The 23,549-nt window shown below is 41.9% G+C and overlaps 1 protein-coding gene across 3 annotated transcripts; it reads left to right on the plus strand.

The window, feature by feature from the left end:
• The first annotated feature begins 1,472 nt into the window (after positions 1-1,472).
• Kctd18 (potassium channel tetramerization domain containing 18) lies at positions 1,473-16,967 on the plus strand. 3 transcript variants are annotated; one of them, XM_034498997.3, is made up of 8 exons: positions 1,473-1,597; positions 1,852-2,254; positions 3,986-4,213; positions 6,086-6,297; positions 8,457-8,650; positions 9,771-9,865; positions 12,929-13,031; positions 15,245-16,967. In XM_034498997.3, the coding sequence occupies exons 3-8, from the start codon at positions 4,057-4,059 to the stop codon at positions 15,735-15,737; spliced, it is 1,254 nt and encodes a 417-aa protein (XP_034354888.1). In that variant the 5' UTR covers positions 1,473-1,597; positions 1,852-2,254; positions 3,986-4,056; the 3' UTR covers positions 15,738-16,967. The 3 variants fall into 3 exon arrangements, with proteins under 3 accessions (XP_034354888.1, XP_076788002.1, XP_034354889.1); XM_076931887.1 differs by lacking the exon at positions 1,852-2,254 and having other exon boundaries at positions 1,475-1,597; XM_034498998.2 differs by lacking the exon at positions 1,473-1,597 and having other exon boundaries at positions 1,604-2,043.
• Positions 16,968-23,549: the final 6,582 nt, after the last annotated feature.

Consider the following 23,549-nt stretch of genomic DNA (forward strand, 5'->3'; position numbering starts at 1 on the left):
TTTTTTACTTTCTACCAATTTCCAAGTTCTTTTCTTCCCTAAAATATTATTATTGAGTCTCTTCAGAAAGTGAACACATTCTCATTTTTAGCTCTCTGTGTGAAGTCCCTCCCACTAGTGAGGGAATCTCCATTCAAACTTCATTTTAACCCAACCTTGCCCTGCCTCTGCTCCAAGGTAGCCATTATCCTCTGTAACTATTTTGATTGGTTTCTGTTTTGCCCCAGCCCCCCAAAAAGGAGGAAGAGGAGGCAGCAAATTATGGCCCATAGGCAGCCACTGGTTTTCTACAGTCCACAATCAAAGAATACATACTACATATTAGTGTTACAAAGAAATTCATTTTGAAGACTATTTCCTGACCCATGCAATAAGAGATTTTAATTTCACTGCCCATATAAAGCTGAATGACAGTAATGCTCATTCGTTTTTCTTTCATTGTCTATGTCTTCTTTCACACCACATTAGGAGAGTTGATCAGCTATGTGCTTAAAATGTAGAAAATTTTTTTTCAGACAAGATTGGTGAGGCAACCCTGCATGTATCTATGTGGGCATTTGGAGAGAGAGCTACTGTTAGGGAAAGACTCACTTTGAATTGGCTGCTGTCATCCCATGGGTTGGGACTCCATGGTTCCTGCTGTGATGAACTGACACCTTTGAAACTCTGAGCCAAAATAAACCCTTACTCCCCTAAGTTGTTTCTGTCAGGTGTTTTGGTTATAGTGATTAAAAATACTGAAATGTAAACTGTTGACACTGTCTTGACCAGTGCGCCACTCTCAGGGCCTGGTCTCTACCCTATAAGAAATCATTGCAGCTGGAACAAACCTTCCCTGTCTCCCAAGACTTCAAAGCAGAAGTGCAGGCAGCCTTACTTCCGGCTGGTTTCTTTCCTAAGACCTGTAAAGAACTTTAGAATCTAGTATGGAGTAGAGTGCCCGGAAAATAGGACTGTTTCATTCATCTTGAAATACCTAACCCTGTTCCTTACACAAAGTAGAGTGCAGTTGGAAGATTAAAGTGTTTGGGGGGGTTTATTAAGAAGAAATTAAATAGTTCTACAAGGGACTTATACAGTGGCAAGGTGTGCAAGAATGTTGAATGGAGGTTTGTCCTCTCTCCTCGATTTTCCTTCTTGTAACAAGAATAAAACTACCATAGTAATTCTGATGTACGAAATTTCCAAAGATCTAATAAAAACCACCGTTTACAGTTACACACTAAATTAAAATGTGCCGAGTGAAAAAGCTTTGTAAGATGCAAATCGACAGATCCAAGGTCCATAACGTTAATGGAGTAGCTTTTCCCCTAGGGCTGGAAAACATCCTTTTCCAGGAGAGGTTGTCCAGGGCGGGGCCTAGACTCGCAGGACAGTTCGGGAACGTTCTTGGGGCGTGGCCACCGCCGTCCCCCCTGGCGGGGCTATCCGGGGCGAGGCCTCCCTTCCTTTTGGCGCAGTGCACGTCGGGACCGCACGGGGGCGCCGCGGGTTGCTCCGCTCTACCAGTCGCGGAGCATCCGAGTGGGCGACGGCTTACTTCCGCGTCCGGGCCCCGCGGCATCAGGCGGCTGCGCCCAGGGCCTGGCGGCCGCAGGTCAGTAGGCGGTCGCCGCTCCGCCCGCCGGTGTGGAGGAACCGGGCTCCCGGTGGGTGGCGGGCCTCGAAGCCTTGGGGGACGTCCCGAGGAAGGCCCCGGTCGGCCTCTCTGATGACACGGGCGCCTTGGGCACGAGGCTTCGGTGTGGACCGAATTGGGGTCCGCTGGCCCAGGAAGACCCCGGCGGGGCCTGGTGATCTCCATCCCTCCCGTTTTTTTTTGTTTTTTTTTGTTTTTTGTTTTTTTTCCAGTTGTGGTGAAGGGGCGTGAGCCTCGAGAGCTGTATTTCTCAAAGTGGAGTCGGCGCCCATCCCCACCTCTCTGACTTTTGTGAATCCGACCCTGCTGTGGCCAGGAGTCTGCCTTTTCATCAGACATCCTCGACGGTTTGGTGCAGATGGTCGTGCGGGAACCCTGCCTTCACACCACAGAGGCCTCAGTGGGTGCGTCGAGGAGTGCCATCACAGGGCCTGGCCTTGGGCTGCAGTCCCCAGATGGCAGCTGATAGTCAGTGAAGGGCCTGACTCAGGAGCCCTAGAGGTGGAACTTGTGTTAAAGGGATGGTCTGTGGGAACATCCATGAGAACCTGAAGCTGGTCCCTCAGGTTCACCTGGCTACTCTGGGTAGTGACTGGCTCCACTACTTACTAACAGGCAAGTCTATGTGGATACCGTACACATCAGTGATTTTTATTTTTATTTTTTGCCCCAGTGTTCTCCTGAGTCAGTAAGGACAGTAATTTTTGTATGATAAAGTTTTTTTTTTTTCTTTCTGTGAACTAAGTAATGTTTGTTGAGTGTTTCTTCACAGTGCCTGGTACATAATAAGCATTCAGTAAATGGGAATTGCCAAGAATGACACTGCCTTTGCTTTTATTGGGCTTATAGGCAAAAAAAAAGAGTAGAGATTAAACATATGGTATAAAGTCTGTATAACAGTTTGCTGTGCAAGGATTCTAATTCTGCACCAAAAGATCTTGCAAGAGATGAAGAAGCTTATTTAGGAACATGAAATAGAATTCTAGGGAGCAGGTAACTGAACAGTGTGAACCCATTAGGTCTCCTGCCTCCTGATTCCAGGATTTTAAGGTAGCAAGAGGTCACACCAGTAAGTGGTTTTGGAGGCCTGGACCTTGTCGGGTTCCTAATGAATTTCGTCTGTTTCCCTTTCTCACATTCTAATTGTCTCCTCCCTTTTTATTGGCATATGAAGTTAGCGCCTGTGGGGAAGGATTTTAGTTGATCAGTTAGTAACACTGAATTGATATGGATGTAGTTGAGTTTGGCAGCCATTTTAAGACTTACTATGAAGGTATAGATACTGCAGATTTTCAATGGTGAGGAACGTAAACTGTTTTTCAGCCTGTTTCAGATTCCATAGAGAATAACAGTCTTCAGAATGGAGAAACATTTAAACGTTCTCCGAAGCTTTGGCTGTCTTAGAGTGAAAGAGCTGGGTGACTGACAGGGTGTCACCTGAGGGTCTAGAGCGATCTGTAGAAAGAAAATTCAGTTTGGAATGTTTTATTTGGCTTTGTGTATATGGGTGTTTTGCCTGCCTGTGTTTCTGTGTGCTATGTATAAGCAGTGCCTCTAGAGGCTGGCAGAGGGTATCAGATCACTGGAGTCACAGACTTAAGTCATGTGGTACTGAGAACTGAACCTGAGTCTTTTGCAAAAACAGCCATGTGCTCTGAACCACTTGACCATCTCTGTTCCTTGGCATAAACAGAATTCTGATGTCAGTTAATTACATATTACTTAGTTATATAGTTAACTACAACTTAATGACTCCAGTTACCCTTGGTTTCTGCTCTTTGTTTCTTAAATCTCCAAAGTTTATGTCAAGTTCCTCAACGTAGACCTTAAGGGAAATTTTGTATGACCGTATCTAGTTTGTCACTAGTGTTCACTTAGTCTGTGCTACATGCTTTGTATGCATTACCTTCATTCTCTGGGGCTCTTTGGATGATTGCTGTCTCCATTTTATAGATAAGGAAACAAGAAAATGAATATAAACAATTTCACCAATAACCCAGAGATTTTAAGTGATAAAACCTTTTGGCTCCTGTGTGACACACTGATTTCTGCAGTCTAGATGGCTCCTTCAGACTTGTTAAAAACACATGAGTGCCAAAAATCATAAGCATGTCTTGCCTTTACTTGTGCCTGACCAGGCATTATCTTGTGTAGTTCTTAAAACAGTCATTTTATCAGTGGTGACTTATATTATTGTATATTTATAAAACCCCAGGCACAGATGTTCCCAACTCAGCGTATCTCAGATGTCTTTCATATCACATGAAATAGAGTATATAATTGTACTGAAATATATTTAGCTTGTCCATTTGTTTTCAGCAAGGTACTTGTCCTTTGTTTTTACAGAGGTCTGGGACTGTGATTGTTTCGAAGTTTCTGAACACTTTAAGGCAAAACTGTAGGTGTCCAAGGAAGCGATGGCAGGCCATGAAGCAGAAGAAGTGCTAGATATTCTTCGGCTGAATGTGGGCGGCTGCATCTACACAGCCAGGCGAGAGTCCTTGTGCCGCTTTAAGGACTCTATGCTGGCATCCATGTTCAGTGGTCGCTTCCCTCTGAAAACAGATGAATCTGGTAAATGTCTAAAGTCTGGAGTCTTGAGTGTGAATACTCAGTAAAGGGGGAGTCTATTTTAAATTCCTTTTGATTTTCTTAATTATGTTGGAATGTATTATGTTCGCCTACTAATTACTTAGCTCATTATGACTGTATGGAGATTCATTAAGTACGTAGAGAAATTAAATGCCAGTTTTAAAATTGGTGGTGCTGCTCCTAAAAGTTGAGAAAGAAGTGAGATGGTGTAAAGGCCAGCCATGGCCTAAGTATGGGCATCAGCTGTATCTGGAAAGTAGGTGCTTTCATGTGACAGTATGCATGATGGTGTTGAGGCTGATTCTGTATTAGCTTCTCTCTGTGCTCTTCAAGGAAGACAAGTGTTTCTCTGGAGAAGCAACTATCCTCATAGCTGGCACAGCAGCCATTGTAGAGCCAGTGCTGCACTCAGTGCTTGGTCTAGCCATATAGTTTTGTGTGAGCTGATGTGTGTGGTTTGAAAAATGGCAAGTTTGTGTTGTGGATCATTCAGAGAACTACATCGTAAAGGATAGGGCTCTGGGTGGTCTCTTTCCTTCAAGTACTGTGGGAGTCACCGAACCTGCTGTGAATCTTCATCAGCACAAGAGGATGCCAGACAGCTCTATATTTTTTGCCCCATGTGTGAGCCCCAGAACAATGGACTGTGTGTTACAGGGGAGGGATGGAGATACCCTGGACATCTGCTCCAGATTTTATCTCCTTACACTGCTTTTCTAAATACACGGAGGGTGGGGGGAGGGGAGAGGAGAGAGGGACGGGGGATGGGTCCATTACTGCAAGAAAAATAAAAGGGTGTGTGTGTGGGGGGGATTGAACTCCTTAATTACCATTATGCCAAGGTTTTTTCTTTTTAAATTTGCTAAGTTGTCTTAAGAAAAGTCTTTAATCATATGCAATTCTAGCAAAGCATTTCTTGTTTTAAAAATTATATTAAACTATTTATTTTGGAGATTGGACCTTACAGAGCTGCTCAGCCTGGCTTCCACACTCACGGCAGGGCAGTCCTGCCTTCGCCTCCTGCGTGCTGGGACCTGTGGCTGTGTGCTACCACTCCTCACAGCATGCCTGCCCTCTTTAAAATGTAGATTCTCTCACTCCAAAGGGACTAACTCAATACTTTGAAATATAGTACATACCTAGCACTAGACATTCCAGGCACGTGTTCTCACTGACGTTCAAACAGTCAACATAGGGACAAGCACACAGTCTCTTTACTGTGGAGCCACACATGCCTTTTGTGGTCCAGCTGTGCTGAGGTTAGGGGTACATCTTTCCTACCAGAGGCCTGAGCTTTTGCAGTTGGCTATATCAGGACGATAGTTATGGCATCTGAAGAGTCAAGTGGGTCTTGGAATACGCTTTAATATGCGGGGCTGAGAATACAGAGAACCCTTAACTAACTCATACAGTTTCTTTGTGTAAGTTAGAGAAGGACCCTGTTTATCCAGGAAGGTAGGGTTCTGTGGTAGGGTACATGGAGCACAGTATGGGTTTGGTTTCAGCCTCTTATGCCCCCTTAGCCTGGTTCCTGTGCATACAGTGTACCTGTACAATCAGACATGGTGACAGGTCATGTACATTTGTATTCAGAACTATTTACAGTGTTCTAGAAATACAGGTGTTTCCTCCAAATAATTCAGTTTTTAGAATATTATCTACTTCCAAGTTGAGGGAGGGTCATACATTATAGGAGAAGTTGAGCTTCATTTGACTGACTTGGACCCAATTCCACAATAAATGTTAATTTTCTTGTGGAAAAGAAAAACATTACTGTAAGGGGTTTTGGGCCTACTTTGACTTCTTATTGATCATCATATGAATCTGCACAACTGTTTTGGAACTGTTTTCCAGGGGCGTGTATTATTGACCGTGATGGACATCTATTCAAATACATTTTGGACTACCTCCACGGGGAAGTTCAGACCCCGTCGGATGAGCAGACTCGAGCTGCCCTGCAGGAAGAGGCTGACTACTTTGGCATCCCTTATCCGTACAGCTTGTCTGACCACTTGGCCAATGAGATGGAAACATATTCTTTAAGGTCAAATATAGAACTTAAAAAGGTCTTGGCATTTTCTCAAGTTTTAAAATACATATTTATTATGCACAAAGCAATATGTTATTTTGCATAATTTGTGATGTCGCATATACAAAGTGCAAGGCAGTCTGTAATCAATTTTAAACATGATTCTTAATTACTCCTAGTCATTCTTAAAGGCCAAAATTAATTCTAGGCAAAAAATTTTATTAAGTTTATGTATCTCACTGAAAATGTGATACTTTTTGATTCTTTTTTGTAGAACTATTTTTCTGAAGTTGTTTCTATTTTGAGAAAAGGTCTTACTCTATAGCTCTGGGTGGCCTGGAACTGGCTATGTAGACCAGACGGGCCTTGAACACATAGCAGTCCATCTGCCTCTGCCTCCTGAGTGCTGGGTTTAAAGGCACACACTAATATACTTGGCTTCTGAAGTTCTTTTTAAATTAGAGAAATACTATTATTAATGAGGGTATAATGGTACTATTTACCAAGATAACTTGTTTTATGTTTTATGCTAAGTAATAAACTCTTACCTGATGTAGTGAACATGGCAGTTTGGCATGTTAAGATATGCTGAGTTCACTTCAAGATCAGCAAATGTTTCTCTTTTATATCATACTTTAAAGATCTTTACATGACTTGAAAAACTTTGTTATTTATACCTTTTTATTTATATATTTATATTTATATATTATATATTTATATATTTTTATTGGGTATTGTATTTGTTGCTATTTAGCACATAGGGAAATTATTTCTGTAGGCAGCTGTTGTTCCTGAAAATTGATATGAACTGATTGGAACTTTAGAATTGGATGTCAGTTCAGGAGGCAAACTGATGGATGGTTGGTTATTAGGAGTGCAGCAGAAAATCTCTTTTAGGGATTTGCATGAGTGTATGGATTCTATTACATTTAATTGCCAGCTGATAGTCTTGATAATGCTACTTACCAAACAGCAGAATAGGGCTAAGAGTCTTGCTGGGAGATTAGAGAGGTTAGCATCATCTTCTGATCCTAACTCTTAGGCTTTGTCTCCTGGTTTATATTTTTAAAAAGGCAAAGTATGCCAGCATTTATTCCAACAGCCAACACCTGTTATTTCATAAATAATGTTTATTTTGTAAATGCCACATGCTGTGGCATGTATAGCCTTGTAAAGGGACTCTGTGGAGCACCGAGATATGGAACCTAGTTCTTGCCCTAGGACAGTTTATAGTTTAATTTGGAATCTGATAGTGCACACATAAGGTCAATAGAGGAGTTACTTCGCTCCAGACATGTGAGGACCCTGGTTTCGCTACTGAGCAGGTAAGCAGCAGGTGTCTTCTTCACGTCTCCTGCTCTCCCAGACACTAAAGCTCTGTCAGTGGACGAAGCAAAGATGCTTGTCCTGAAGACACTTTGAGCAGCAGTGCCATTTCTCTCAGGGAAGGTCTGTGCCACCATCCTGGGAGGAGCCCCTTGTTCTGTGCTCCTGTGCTGGCACAGCAGGGCTTACTACAGGGTGTGCTGATAGCTCAGTGTCTGTGTGCTGCATTAGGTATGAACGCAGAGTATTTGGACTGTCTCTCATATTCACTGTCACATCTGCAGGACCCGAAGGTGCTCGGCAGATAGTGGGTATTTAGTATGCGAGTGGATGACTTAAGTGTGTAAATGCCAGATGAGTTCAGACACTGCTTTACCTCACCATAGCAACCTTGCAGTGTAGAAGAACAAGTTCACTTGACTAATTCATTGTTGGAGTTTGGAGTTAAAATAAGGGCCAGCTGTGGGGCCACCTAGTAAAAAGAAAAAAATGGAGGTTAAGTGAGGAGTTTGAGAAAATACTGAGGAAAGAGAAACACTAACTTATAGTTATCGTATGAAGATCGTAAAATTAAAAGTGATGATGGTAAGCCAAAAGAAGAGAGAAAAGAGCAATTCTGTTGGAAAAGTCGTCTCTCTAAATAAAGAGTTGTGGAGGGTTTTTGTTGTTGCTTTGATTTTTTTTTTTTTTAGTAAAGAAAAAAACCTCCCTCCAATTAATTACATTTATGTTTATAGACTAAGTTAAAATTCATGACATTTTTATTTGTCTTTGTGCCCAGCTCACATTTTAGCTTTATATGAAAGTAATCTAGTTCATATATCTCTTATTTCATAATTAAATCTAAATTTATATATGTGTTTGCTTTAGGCTTTAACAGACTTTTGTGATTCCTACGGCTTAGTCTGCAATAAACCAACAGTTTGGGTCCTCCACTATCTTAACACATCTGGGGCGAGCTGTGAGAGCAGAATTATCGGTGTCTATGCCACAAAGACTGATGGGACAGATGCCATTGACAAGCAACTGGGAGGAAGGATTCACAGTAAAAGCATTTTCAAAAGGTATGCTCAGAATTAAATATGAGAAAGTACAAAAGAGAGGCTGGGTATCTTTTAACAATTTTAAGAATTGTAATTGCATGAGATACTGTGCTGAACTACAAGAGGCCGTGGGCATGGCCCAGTGGACAGAGCCCTCAGAGCTGTGAGATGGCTGCTTCAGGCTGGGTGAGATTTAAGACCTTTGCACAGAGATGTCAGTGCTGGGTCTTCTGCAGGATCAGGAACAGTGGTTCTCAGTGCATTGGGCCTCAAGTCCCATACTAGGCCTTTATGGAGCTAAGAAAAAGAAGAGCCACCAACCTAATATCCCCCTTGGACCACAGTGTGGGGCAAATGCACTAGCCTAGAGTCACCAGGCCCATTGAGTGGCCTGGGAGGCCATTCTGTGCCTTGTTCCTGGCCTCTCAGATTTAGGCCTCTATTATGTGGTTGTGTTAAATTCTTAAAGCTTGTCCTCTTATGATATCCATGCAAACATTCTTGTACTGCTCAAGTCACTTAACACAGTTTCTATCTTCTGTATATTCTGTGGGAGATTGATGTTGGTCACACACTAATCACTAATCTATACCCCCATATAAGCTTGCTCTGGGATTATTGTTGTTTCTGAAATCTTTATAGGCAGTAATCTATATAAGACGTCCAAGCGCCTGGCATGATGCTAGGAGAATGTCATCAAAGTTGGATCTTTTCTAACTAGAATTTGCTGGTTTTATTTTGTTAGCTTTTTGAGACAAATTCTTACTATATAGCTTTGGGTGGCCTGGAACTCAGATCTGCCAGTCTCTGCCTCCCAAGTGCTGGAACAAAGGCATGTGTCATTATGCCCACATAATATATAAATGCTTTCTAAAATGTTTTAAAAATATATTGATGTATTTCCATATTGTGGAATTGACAGGTTAAAAGGAGACATCCATTAAAAGGAGATGAAATTCATAGTAGAGTCTGGCTGTGATTTATGAGTGCACACCTGTGCTTAGGGCCATAGAGGAACGACTGGTGCTCAGACACCTGTGCCCTTGATTGTCAAGTATTTACTGAGTGTGTTAGCTGGATATACACAGACACCTTCATATGGAAGCAGTAGATTTTCATTACGTTTTTGCAATGTTTCTAGAGAGGCGGGGAATAATGTTCAGTACATTTGGAGCTATTACTCAGTAGCCGAATTGAAGAAAATGGTGGACGCCTTTGATGCTTGGGAAGGAAAAGGTATGGTGCAAATGTTTCATTTCATAGACTGTGGACTTTTCTCTTTCTCTCTCTTTTTTTCTTTTAGTTTTTGAGACAAGGTTTTCCACTGTAGCTCAGGTTGGCCTGGAGCTTACTGTATAGCCTCTTGTAGCTGACTGGCAAACCTTGTGCTTCTGCCTCTCAAGTGCTGGGATTATAGGCTTGCCTCACCATGCATTCAATCCCCATTCCTCTTTTCCATAGTAACACAAAGTGTAAGGGCAGCATCTGTTTCTCTGCATCCTTTGTTTGTCCCTCCCTTTCATCTGCTCCCCTCTCTTCCTAGAAGTATACTTTTCAGTGTGTCACTTGTCTGTCACCATAAGGTGATATTGAAGCTTTCAAATCTTTACACCCATGCATGAATTGCTATGTATTGTTATTTATTCATCATTCAATGACTTCAAGTATGATTCTTAGCTATGTATACTCAATAAGAGTTTATTTGTGTAGCTTGCAATGTTTTAAGAAGTGTGCTTCTGCACTGAGAAGGTATAAGAGAAAGAGGCTGGTGAGATGGCTCAGCAGGTAAAGGTGCTTTCCCCAAGTCAGATGACCCAAGGCTAATCCCTGAATCCACATGGTGGAAGAAGAGAACTGACTTTTGCACCTTGTGCCCACATGCATATACACAGAATAAAATAAGTGCTGCAGTGGAAAACCTTGTCTCAAAACACTTATTTTATTCTCTGTGTATGATTGTGGGCATAGACATGGCCCAAATGGGAAAAAAAAAAAAGACTAGAATTGGTTAGACATGGTGACTTACTCCTGTACTCTCAACCCTTAGGAAGCTGAGGCAGGAGACTCACAGAGTTGAAGGCTAGCCTGGGCTATATAGTGAGTTTTAGAGCAACCTGGTTGAGATAGCTGGACTCTGAAAACAAACATATTGGAATGAAAATGTACTGATGCATCCTGAATTATCATTCCTAGGTTTTGGATTAGGAATGATTTTTGTTTTCTTTCTGTTTTGGAGGTTGGTTCTGGGGATCAAAACCAAGGGCCTCATGTTTGTAAAGCAAGCACTCTACCAACTGAGCTATGTCTCTAGCCCTTGGTTTTTATCTACTTTTCTAGATTTTCCAGGTCATATACAATGAATGTGAATTATTTATAGGTTGGAAAGAAAGGTTATAGTTGAGTGTGCTTAACTGCAGCCTGTGATCCTAGCACTGGGAGGCAAGGGTAGGAGGGGTGCCAGCTCCCGGCCAGCTGGCTGCATTGTGGAGCAGTCAGCTGTTACAGCACCCAGAGGACGGACACACACACACACACACACACACACACACACACACACACACACACGTTTATCAATATATCAGTGTGGGTAAATCTTGATATAGCACATTAAAGAAACATTAGATACAAGTATGAATATTCTGTGGTTCATGTATATGACATTCTGAGGAAGACAAAACTAGGCTTATAAGGGAAACTAGTGGCTGGGAAGTGGTATGAGGAAACATTTAGGCACGACCGATGAGTAACTGTTGATTCATCAACATTCATTGAACTGTATCTCTTAAAAAATAAGTTTTATGTAAATTTTATCATAAATTTAACCTCAAAAATCAGGCAAACTTAATGGACCAGGTTTAGGAATACTTTTGTAGTAGAATATACTTAGGTTTGGTAATAGTAGTCAAATAGTTCCAGAGTGTTGGCCTTAATGAGTGTCATTGAGTTCTTGAGTATTGGATATATGCTGTATATAAATTTTCTATGCCAGTTTACTAAGGTGGTTATGTTTTCCAGAATTTTAATGGTTAAAAAAGATAGTGATCTCATTGTGGATACTTGACTGTAAAGAACTGAACAATTTTTATTGAAGATTATTCTTTTAGTATTTTTGTATGTCTGTGTATAATTTAATGTGTTTTTGATTGGAGTGAAGTCAGATGATGTAGAAGGACGTGGTTTAAAATGTACATGTATCAGTGGCATTTGTTGCATATGCCCTGTTTAGCAACCAACAACTGTCTAGTTCCAAAACATTTTCATCATCTCAGAAGGAACCCACAGTCTCTCCTCCATGTTCTCTTGCACTGTCTTCCTTGTGTTTCAGTGTCTATCTGTCCTGAATATTTCATCTAAATGGGATTGTAAAATATATGACCTTCTATGTTCTAATTCTTTCACTAGTATAATGCCTTTGAGGCTCATAAGGATACGTTGTTAAACTTTGAATCAGAGTGTATCAGATTGAAAATATAGAATGAATTTTGCTAAAATCCTGGTTTCATTATTAGATCAGATTATTCTTGTTTTAAAGATTTTCTTTTTAAAGTAATTTTATTTGTGTGTGCCCATATGTATACATTCACTTGTAGCACCCAAAATGGGCTGTCAGGTCCTCTGGAGCTAGAGATCCAGGCATCTGTGAGCTGCCTGACATGGGTGTTGGGAACTTGCTAGAGTTCCCTTAAGATCAGCAAGTTAACTTACTGAACTACATCTACTAGTGACAGTGGTTTGTAGGGTAGTTCACAGGTACACCCAATTTGATGGTCACAGTAGCCCAATGCAGCAGACAGGGCACTGGTGTAAGCCCTACTGTAAACATCCTTTCCACGTTTACTAATACTGCAACTGTCTGTAAAACACTGAAGGCTTTCAGAGTACCTAACCTGTTCTAAGCATTTCATGTTTATTAATGTATTTAATGATCATGACACTCTTTTGGGGTACATACTGTGATGATTGGCATTTCACTGAGGAAATGAAACTTTAGGATAAGAGGGTAACTTTTCCAAGGTCACATCAGTGAGTGACAGAGTGAGATTCAGGTGCAAGGTCAGAGCCTGTGCCTTTAATCAACATACATTCCATTATTTGAGCATGCCCTGGTTCGAAGCCAGCTCTTCTTGGACCCAGCTCATGAGCTGTCACTCTGCTGTCCTGGAACCACTAGAAAGCACTTCTTGTTTTTGTTGTACACACTTCTGTCCATCACCTGAGAGGAACAAGCTACAGACAATTGACAGTCTCAGATGACAGAGTGCCTACCTATAGCTCTCTCAATTCTCTTCTTCTCTAAAGGAGTAAGCTACTGGCGCGTGCCTCATGAGCTGATAGAGTGTTGGACTTTGGAAGAACGGCCTTTGCATGGAAGCCTGCGTCATATGGCCCCGATTCGAAAGAGGTTAGCTATGATTACATCTTGTTGTAAAATCTTGAGTTGATATTTTTTTGTCACCATCGTGAAGGGGAAATGAATACTCTTGGCTTTACTAAGATTATTTAATCTCCTACATGAATATTCTACATTAACATAAAAATATTGATCTTATTAAATAAAAAGATTCCAGAACTTTGAAAAAGCAGTGTGTTCTGCTGTCCTGGGCTGTGAGGTATGTCTTCACTAGGAGAGTGTGGCTGCAGCTGTGGGAGTACTGGTGGACGCTGTGGGACTCAGGCTTCTCCCACAGAAGTGGAGCTCCAGGCTTTGTGGGCAGTACTTAAAAAACGTACTTAGGCTTCCACTCGATATTTCCTGGGCTAAGTCTGACATTCTTCTTTCTTTTCTGTTATCACTAGTAGCATCTTTATTTGTAATGTTTTCTTGAGTTCCATGAAGCTACTAGCATTATAGTCACTCTTTGTGTCTATAGCTCTGTTTTACGTGCTTTAAGATTGTATTTGTTTTAAAGATTAATTTTTTATTTATATGAGTACACTGTACCTGTGTTCATGCACACCAGAAGAGGGCATTGGATCCCATTACAGATGGTTGTGGGCCACCATGTGGTTGCTGGGAATTGACTCAGGACCTCTGGAAGAGCAGTCAGTGCTCTAACCACTGAGCCGTCTCTCCAGCCCTTGTATTTCTTTTTGAATGTCTCAGTTTTATCCACAGGCCAGGTGTCTTGTTTCTTAATCACTTGTTATGGGATTTGATTATAACTGCAACTGCTTTCCTACCTTTGCTCTCTGGATTGTTCAAAGAAATAAAGTTGATTCAGTTCTTAGTAAAGATTGTTTTATAAAACATTTTATTTCTTAAAAGTCATTAATTTTGTTACTAATTATTATTGTATATTATTATTAATTTATTTTGTCATTTGGACCACCAGCAAATGTTGAGTCTAGAACAATGGTTCTCAGCTGGGAAGGATTTTTTTAAAATAACTCCCTTTTCTGAGATATTTAGCAGTGGAGCTTTTGACCTGTGCTCTACAGGGAGGGAGATCCTCCTGGTCTTGTAGGTAGAAGCCAGGGATACTGGCACTTAGCCTGATGGCAGCTTCCCTCCAAAGAATTATTTTACTGAAATGGTGAATGTATCAAGGTAGAGAGACCTCAGTGTAGAGTCCAGTGAAGACACAGACAGGAAGCAGAGCAGAAGGAATGGCTGATGGTGTCCTCCTCCTTGTCAGTGATCTTTTCTCTGGAATTTTGGGAAGCAGCATTTTGATGCATAGACAAGATAACGAAAGTGATGTGTAATTATCATCAGTAACGTTTTAAAGCTGTGTATATTATGCTAGCATTCTTTGTTTTGTGTGGAAGATTTTATGAAGCTAGACTATGATTCTGTTTCCAAGGACAAGTGTTCACTGTGCTACACTGCGTCCAGCAGCCAGTACTGTGGAGAGGAAGTGGGCCACGGGGGAGCCTTGATGTTTGGGAGGAACTAGGTGGAAAACAAGGTGGAGCAGGCAGGACTTTCACAGTTTTAAGGTCAATTTTGGCAGTTTTTTTTTTTTTTTTTTCTTTAGGCTGTTTATAATGAATGGTCAACTCAGTTCAGGAGACTAAGTAATTGGTTCAATACTTTTCAGATTTAAAAATACCTATCTTTAGCATGGGCTTGACTGTTAATAGCTGTCTCCCCTAAATGTGTCTCACAGCATGTAGATTCTACTGGCTGTCAGGATAACAGTGACCGGCAAACACAGCTGCAGCAGTTAAATAGGCACATTGACTTTCCTGAGGCTTGCAGCCTTTCTCTTTGTCAGCATGGGTCTTAAAGCTCAAGTTGGAGAGTAACATTTATTTGGCTGTGAACTCCCTTTCTTCGGTTCTTGGAAAGAACACTGAATATTCTTGATTATCCTGTGCATCACTCAGAGCTCTTGGGAGCAGAGTGATAGTAGTCTAATTCTTACTCAGCACTCCAGACTCTAATTTGTTGACTTCTGTGTGGTTTTAAGATACAGTTTATAAAGCAGCAGAACCAGTATTTAGTAGACTCGCTCCTTTGCAGTTGACTGTGGTGGGAATGAGGCGTGCTGCTCTCTAGAATGCTATTCATAAACATGGTCTCTTTTTGTTAAGCCTGAATGTGAACTTTGGAGACTATTTTTTTGGCTACCAAAAGTATAATTACTGAAAAGAATGCTTCTGTATTTCCAGGCGGCTGATGGCCCTCAGGCAAGAGGATGAAGGTGTGAACTGTAAGACTGGTCCTAAGCCAGTCAGATTTTTGGGTCCTTCTACAAGCACCCAAATTAAAGTCAAGAACTCTGCTTCAGTGAGGGTGTCACCTGCCAATGCTGTCCAGATCTTCTCTCAGGCTACGGCAAACCGCTCTCAAAGAGGCAGCTGTGGAAAGGCAACCCAGTACTCTGTGGCCACAGGGGCATCTGAACATGCTCCTGCTTCCCCTGATGCCCAGAGTGCTGAAAACCAAGCCACACAGCCCCCTCCAGCTAAGGTGCTTCTCTCTGACAAGAAGTCTCCACCCCATCGAGTAATCAAGCTGAGGAGGACTCCACTGTGTGGGGGACCTTCCCTGCCAACCCCCTCAGCAGGGAGCCAGGCCAGCTTCACCCAGCTCCCCTCTCCAGAAGCTTCCAGCACTTTGGGTGTGCAGACTGAGAACAGGAAAGACCAGCCTGATGGATAAAGTGGGCTTGAAATGGCCTGTTTGTCCCAAAGGTTCCAGCATGCTGATTCCGACAGTGTTGTTGAAAGGGAAGATCTAAACGTGGGTGTTTAAGATGATGATAGGAAAAGTGAGTGTTGTGACATGGGAGTAGAGGAGGGAGACTTTAAGGTTAGGGTTATTATTTACTTTGTATTTTCCTAAGGTTGTCTATGTGCAGTTTGATTTCTGGTTTTTAATTTTAAGCTTTATTTAAATGGTTAACTGATATCAAGGCAACCAAGCAGTAAGAAGTCTCCCATTTTTGCAGTAGTATCAGAGTCTTCAGTGTTACTTTTACAGTCTAATGGTAGGAGTGAGGTCTGGGCCTAGGTTTCTCTCAGATGGAGAGGGCTACCTGTGCTGGCCACACTGTATAGAGGCCAGGAGAAGTCTCAGCAGGGAGCATGACTCTGCCAGCTGCCTGGAGTTGCTTATTTTCCAAAGACAACATGAAAAGAAGTGATGGGGGAAAGGGAAAAAATATAGTTAAAGCTCAGACGGTGCTCTCACTAGATCGGGCAATTTTCTTTTCTAGATTGGCTCTTGACTGTGTTCTGTTAACAGCTGTGTCTGTTGTATACCACAGGGCAATGCATGTGGGAGGAGCTGTACAGCGGGTTTTGGAACGGTTAAAATAGGGTAGCTTACTTTGGTGACGTTTTGAAAAAGAGAAGTTAAACAAGTTTAACTTTTTAACTCAAGTTAGTTTGTTCTAGAAGTGACCATTGAAGAGTCCTTCTGATTATAAACTATGCTTCATGCATACAATTTCCATATAACTTGAATTTAATATTTTTAAACAAAATCTTTTGATTAATCTATTTTTTCATGACCATTGAGTTATGTGTGCTTTCTCTTACATATTATGTTCGGTAATTACATTGTACATGTCTGTTTTCCATGAGCCCCGTGCTTCCGTGGTCCTAGAAGCAGGTTCATAGAGCAGGGTGCTTCTTACTCAGATGCTGGACATGGTGCTGCATTGCTTTGACAAGTGAGGCAGGTATACTCATGATGGTTCTTTTTAAACAAATAAAACATTTCCACAAAAGTGTGACTTTTCTACTTATTGAAACTTTGAGCCCTGAAATAGTTTGAGAGCTTACTAATTTATGTAGGGTTTTTATTTGTTTCCAAAATTATTTTCTTGTCTTGCTAATTCATGGAATGATAAAAACAACTTTGAATAAATATCTTTATTCAAAGATATCTGCTGGTATCTTTCTAAGAAAGTGGTTTAACTGAGCAGAAAGGTTTTTAATTGAAGACCCACAATGACATCCTGAAATACATAAACCATTTAGTCACTTTCAGAATAGTGCTACTGTAGAGAACTCAAGCAACCTGAAAATTAAAAATAAGTGAATTCTTGGGCCTACCAAATTGGACATTACATGTATTACTTGGTTTAAGATATTTTAAATTGATAAACCATCTAAGAAAATTTACCGATACACATAAAATGCATGTTTGTATATGATGACCAGAAAAGGAAACTTTTGAACACTCATAATCGGTAATTCTGTCACTAGCCCCCTTTTTATTACATCAAGTAACTTAGAGGAATTCTGCACATAACACATTGAGCCCTTGTAAGAGTACATTTGGACGGAGTGCTGAAGAATGCATTCAAGATACAGGAGAGGTGGCACAGCAAGTCAGGATGCTTGTCACCACCAGGCCTGATGACCGCCCCTAAACTCATGCTGGGAGAAGAAACCAACATCTACAAGTTGTTCTTTGACTTCCTCAGAGGCCACAATGTGGGTGCCCTCACATGCTATTTGAAAAGGAAATAAATGTAAGAATGCATCTGGAGCTAGTCTTGGGTGGCAGGGCTGGGGTAGGTGGTAGATGTTTGTTCATGGATATGAGAATTTAGGACCAAGTTCAGAATGCTCAGGTGTTAGCATGGTACTTGAGTTTAGTTCCCTGGGTATTGTTTTTCCCTTTTAGGAAAAAATGTTTAAAAATTTTGCATTAAAAAAAAATTTACCTGAGACTCTACAACAAAAGTGTGTAACTCACCAGAAGTCATGTGTTTCCTGAATAAAAAGAAGGGGGAAAAAAAAGCAAAATGAGAAGCTGTACAAATAGTTTGAAAAGTAGTGCCTGTGTCTGGGTCAGGAGATAGTAATTTTACATTGAGGAGGATATTTGGGAATTGGTCATAAGAAGAAAAATGTGCCTGTCACCTCAAGGCATGCAAGTTGAGGACCTCCAACTGCCAGGCTCTGGACCCAGACCCTCCAGATTCAGGCAGCCAAACTCCACCCTACAGAGTAAAAAGCCCAGGCTTAGCACTTGAAAACCCACCAATCCCCAACCTGGAAATCTCTACCTTGGAAAGTTCTGCCCCACAAGAAACTATATAAATCCTGTCTAATGCTCAGTTCTCTGCAGCTTCTCACCTGAGCAGAGGCAGCCACCCTCCTGGGCTTTGCCTTCTCAAGAAATCTGTTGTGTGATGTTTGTTGTGGGGGTTGACTTTGCAGTATTTCTTGGCTCCTGGCGCCAGGATACCTTCTGCCTCAGAGCTGTAATATTTCTATTTGGGAGGCCTTTCCCCTCAGCGCTGTAACACACAGGTAATCTTTGCTGAAAACTAATCTGTGCTAGTCACATCACGTTAGTGGTGAAATGGAGAGGTGAAGGCTGGTAGAGGGGACCTCCTAAGAGATTTATTTTGGTTGTATTGCCATATATTCTAGTATCTCCACATGTTTTATTTACTGCTTTTTAGTTTCAAAGCAGCATCATAAGGAGGTCTTTTCTGGTTCTTAAAGATTAAGAAATGAGGTTGAACAAAGCTACTACTATGCAATGATGCTCACGTCTGTCATCTGAGCCCCGTCGTCTGAATGCTGCACAATGACATGTCAGACGGAGAGCAAGCCAGAGGGAAGAAATAGCTGTAAAGCTTTGGAATTCGCTTAAGAGTGGAACGCTTTTTGGAAAGACTGCACTAAGCATTGCATTGTGGTCTGAGACCACAGGGAGCCTGCAGTACATTTCCACACCACTGGAGGCAGCCCTTAGCCATGGATTAGAACATTTATAATCTTCAGGGGTGCGGGAGCTGATGGTTTCTGACCCTGCAGGGTTTCTGCTATCTGGAGAATGAAGACTGTGTGAAGGATCAGTTGCCATTAGTAATAATCACTGTCCTGGTGATAGCACTTGTCAAGTCATTCACAGTAAGTCAGAGATACATATCTCCAAGTACTGGGTTGGGCATGCCCGTGCGAGGGGATGAGCAATGGAACCATATCTCCTACATAAAACACGTCGTCTTTGCCTGTGTCCTCTCTACCATTCATCCTGTTTCCTCATTAGCAAGTACAAACATTGAAGTTTATCCACTCGACTTGTGTTTGTGGTTAAATGTGGTGCAATTATCCATTTATGCCTTTATTTCTAAAGAAAGGACTGGCTTGCAAGTGTACTTGCCATTATGTGAGAAACTGTTGATAGGAGACTTTGATGTAGCATTTTGACTATGTGGGAAGGCTTGTGGTAGTGAGCTGCTCCATAAAAGGAAGGATGCTAGCGGTTTAAATGGGAGGTTTTCTCCTAAAGGCTGTGCCGCTCCTACAGCTCACTTGTACAGGCTTGTGAACACTTGTGAACGTAATGAGGGGAGGAGCTTGTACTCTAACAAATGATGTTCATATGTGTAATATAAGTTCACTAAGAACGTTTTAATTATGCCGTATACGTTTCCCCTCCCCTTCCGTGGGAACTATCCCTTGTAAACTGTCAACAAGTTTGCCATTTTCCTAGTCAGTGGATGAGTGGCGCTCTATTGCGGCTACATTAGTGCCCAGGACTTCCAGCCTGTACTACAGCCAAGAAAAGAAACATGAATAGCTAACGGGAAAAATTGGTTTCCTGCTGTTTCCAGAATTACATATTCACAGAAGTTGCTTGGTGGTGCAGTCTCGAAGGAGCCATTTTCACGTACACTCCTGTCAGCCTCATGAAATACACATGGTTTACATTGTTCCAGAGAAGCTAATTTTTCTTTTTTCGTATGTGTGTTGCCATAGACGGCCCATACACATTTCATATTTGCTAGCTAGATGGTTTCTGATGTTGGCTGTAGCTAAGACAAATAGAATTTTACAGAAACTGCCAGTCAAGGTTCTCCCCTACTTGTTTATTTAACAGATTTTCATTTTATAAGGTTCGTTTTTAGACTTTATGCTGGCTTCTTCCAACTTAAAGCCTTCATTATTTTAGTAAAATTCTGCTCAGCTCCAGCTTTGAATTTGGAGGGGTGGAGGGTGGGGGGTGGGAGGTGGGGGGAGGGTTGAACTTAGAAAAGAAACTTGTTTTAAAAGCAAAGGGCTTATGGGAAGCGGGTGGGAGAGGGGAAGATAGAATACTTGCTTAAATTGGAAAAAAAGCAAAAATTGCTTCTTTCTGTCAAGGTTTCTTAAAACTTTTGACATTTCTAGCCCAATTCCAAATCGTTCAGGAACTCACCACCTAATTTCTTCACTTGGAAGACTTGAGAACTCAGTTTGAGTGTTGACAACATGGACAGCTTAAGGACATCAGAAACCAGTTGTTGGTCAGCACAGGAGCCAGTTGGAGCCAGTAGAGAATGTATTCACCTGGAGTCAAGGCACCTTGTGGTCTCCTGTCTGTCTGCTGGGTGGTCTCCTGTCTGCTGGGTGGTCTCCTGTCTGCTGGGTGGTCTCCTGTCTGCTGGGTGGTCTCCTGTCTGCTGGGTGGTCTCTTTTTTCAAGCCCTAGTATTTATCCTTTCTTTTTCTGTAACAGAAGGCCTGAGACTCCGTTTCTAAGACTTCTTGTAGTTCTGGAAGCTGGGAAGTCTTAAGATTAAGGAGCATACATGTAGCAGAGGCCCTTTTCTGCTCCATCCCATGCTGGAAGCAGAGGGCCAGGAGGGTATGAGAAAACGAGACTGAACCGAAAGCCTCTAGGCCTTTTGTATTGACATTAGTCCACTCATGCATGGAGCCCCTGTAAGCTAGATGTTTCTCCTTAGTCCTTGCCTCTCAATACGGTTGCATTTGGGAACTCGTGATTTTGGGGGACACACAGCACACAGCATTGTTGCCACTAGCACAGTGGCATTGTTGACATTTTGGATCAGAAAGCGCTTGGTCATTGGGATTGTACTTGCACTGGAGGGTAGGTGGTAGCACCTGGTCAGCAATGGGAAGTGTCCTCAGACTTTTCCCGATGCCTGATGCCTTCTGCAGGTGGCAGGGGCCGCTTGCTCCTGCTGAGGACCGTTGCTGGGTGTCTCAACCTGAGCACATAATTGCCTCTCCTCATTAGGGCCAAGTATGAGAATATTGGAGCTGGCAATTGAAGGCAGGAGTCAAACTAAGAGGGAGGAAACCAACAACAAGTTGAAGACTGCCAAGAGAAAGGTAGGCCTGCCTTTACCTCCCAAATGCTAGGATGATTGCAGGGGGTCCATATGTGCCACCATGCCATGCTTGCTTTTAGGAACTCTGTATTTTCTGACCAAGCATTTACTTAATAAAGACTAAGGTGTAGTACCTGCCCCAGCACTCATAGATGCTTTCTAACTGTAGCAGCCTTGTGCTGCCTCTCTGCCATGCTGCCCCCGCCATGCTGCCCCCAACCCCCGTCATGATGGTCTGCACCCTCATATCATGAGCTGGAATAAATTCTTCTCTTAATTTCCTGGTTTAGTAACAGAAAAGCAACTAACACAGAAAACGGATACCAAGACATGGTGCAGTTGCTGCAAGAGAACTGACTCTGATTTGTAGGCCTTTGGGGCTTGTGTGTAGGGGAAACAGAGATGTGTTTAGGGCTACAGGCCAGTGGGGCTCGAGTATGTCATAAATCTAATTCACAGTTGCCTATCTCAGGTTTAAAATAGGATGGTTGAGCCGGCGGTGGTGCCGCACACCTTTAATCCCAGCACTTGGGAAGCAGAGGCAGGTGGATTTCTGAGTTCCAGGCCAGCCTGGTCTACAGAGTGAGTTCCAGGTCAGCCAAGGCTATACAGAGAAACCCTGTCTCGAAAAACAACGACAACAACAACCAACCAAACAAACAAACAAACAAACAAACAAAAACCAAACCAAAAAAGGATGGTTTACTTTAGACAAATGGTTTTTTTGTTTGTTTATTTGGTTTTTTTTGTTTGTTTTTTGTTTTTTTTTTGTTTGTTTTTTAGTTGTTTGCTCATTGCCACAGTCATCGTTCTGAATTGTGTGTTGTTGCATCGTTCTGAATTGTGTGTTGTTGCGGCCCGAGCTACGGTAGCCGATAGCCGCCTTCTGTTGGCTCCCCACAGTGTGTTGGCTCCCCACAGTGTGTGTGTCAAAATTTACCACACACTTTTCCCCACATAAATACATTTTCTTTAGAATTTTGTTTTATGGAATCTGAATGTGGCAATTTCTTCTGTAAACTCTGAACCTGGTGGTAGCGCCAGACTTCTTCTAGGACAGTCCTCAGATAAAGGGGCTTCTGGAAATGAGTCTAAAAGAACGTGCAGGAAGCTTGCGTGGTGAGAGCAGCTGGGAGCAGTGCCGTGCCTTTGTAGAATAACCAGATTCAGACCCCACGGCTCTGCCCATGGAGCTGCAGTAGTGAGCTTTTGTGGATGAGAGCTGAGCCTCAGAAACTATAAATACACAGATATACTTCTTAGGACTTATAAAGACTTGTTATGAAAAGCAAGAGGATAAAGAAAAAAACAAACAAACCTATAGTGTCTTGTAAGTTATTGAAGTTGCGCTTTAATTCTGTGCTACTAAATTTGTGCTTCAGATTTTCAGCTAAATGACCCTGGGACCTACCAATCAATCCTAGGACCTACCGATCAATCCTAGGACCTACCAATCAATCCCTCACACTTGCTTTTCCTCAAACATTAACACGATTAAAACGACCAATACTTTCAGGAAAGATCAGCTATATTGGTCAGTTAGTGAGCGGTCATTGCTTCATTTTCTATTTTGTAGGCTGAGAGATGTTGGAGCACCCAGTTAGCTCTTTTTTTTATTTTTTATTTTTTTATTTTTATTTTTTTTTTGTATCAGTATCTTTTTGTCTTGGGGTCATTTGGAATTATGGTGTTCCTATTTGTGAATTTTAGGTTTTACTCTGAATGGTGGAGGGGGAAAACCATTATATTATTTTATGAGCTGTCACTAGAATGTCTGTTGAAAAGCAAAAAGCGTTTCTCTTGCTAGACACATGAGGGCACCATAGGCAGCCAGCAAAGCAGGCAATGTGTAAAAGGTGGTGGTGGTGGTGGTGGTGGTGGTGGTGGCACAATGATGTCTGTCAATAGAAGTGAGGAATCTGTATTTTCTGTACAGTTGGGGACCATCTCAGCCTCCCATCCCCCACTGAAAACTCGTCTAGGAAGGAAATAGAGTTTTTGGTCTCTGTTTCTCATGATTAAATCAAGATTGAGGTTCAAATCTAGACTTATAAAAAAAAAATAGAATTCTCAAGTCCTTTAACAAAAACTTGTAGCTGGTAACTTTTCTCATGAACCTATGTTTAATTAGAACTCCTGTTTCTGAGGTGAATAGAACCTCTGTCTGTAAATTGAGCTTTCAATTAGGACTAGTGTTACTAGTTTCTTCCCTTAAAACAAGCCTTTACTGAGGGTCAGTTTCTTAGTAGTTAAACACACTGAGTGCAGGGGACATTCTCATGGCCACAGAGTGGGAGCAGATTCTCCAGTGAAGTGTAAATTTGGAATGTCACTGGGAAGCCAATAGGGTTTGGATTTCAGAGTCTTGACTGTAGATCTATGTAG

The sequence above is a fragment of the Arvicanthis niloticus genome, chromosome 3 (genome assembly GCF_011762505.2).
Source record: "Arvicanthis niloticus isolate mArvNil1 chromosome 3, mArvNil1.pat.X, whole genome shotgun sequence".
Taxonomy (NCBI): Eukaryota; Metazoa; Chordata; class Mammalia; order Rodentia; family Muridae; genus Arvicanthis; species Arvicanthis niloticus.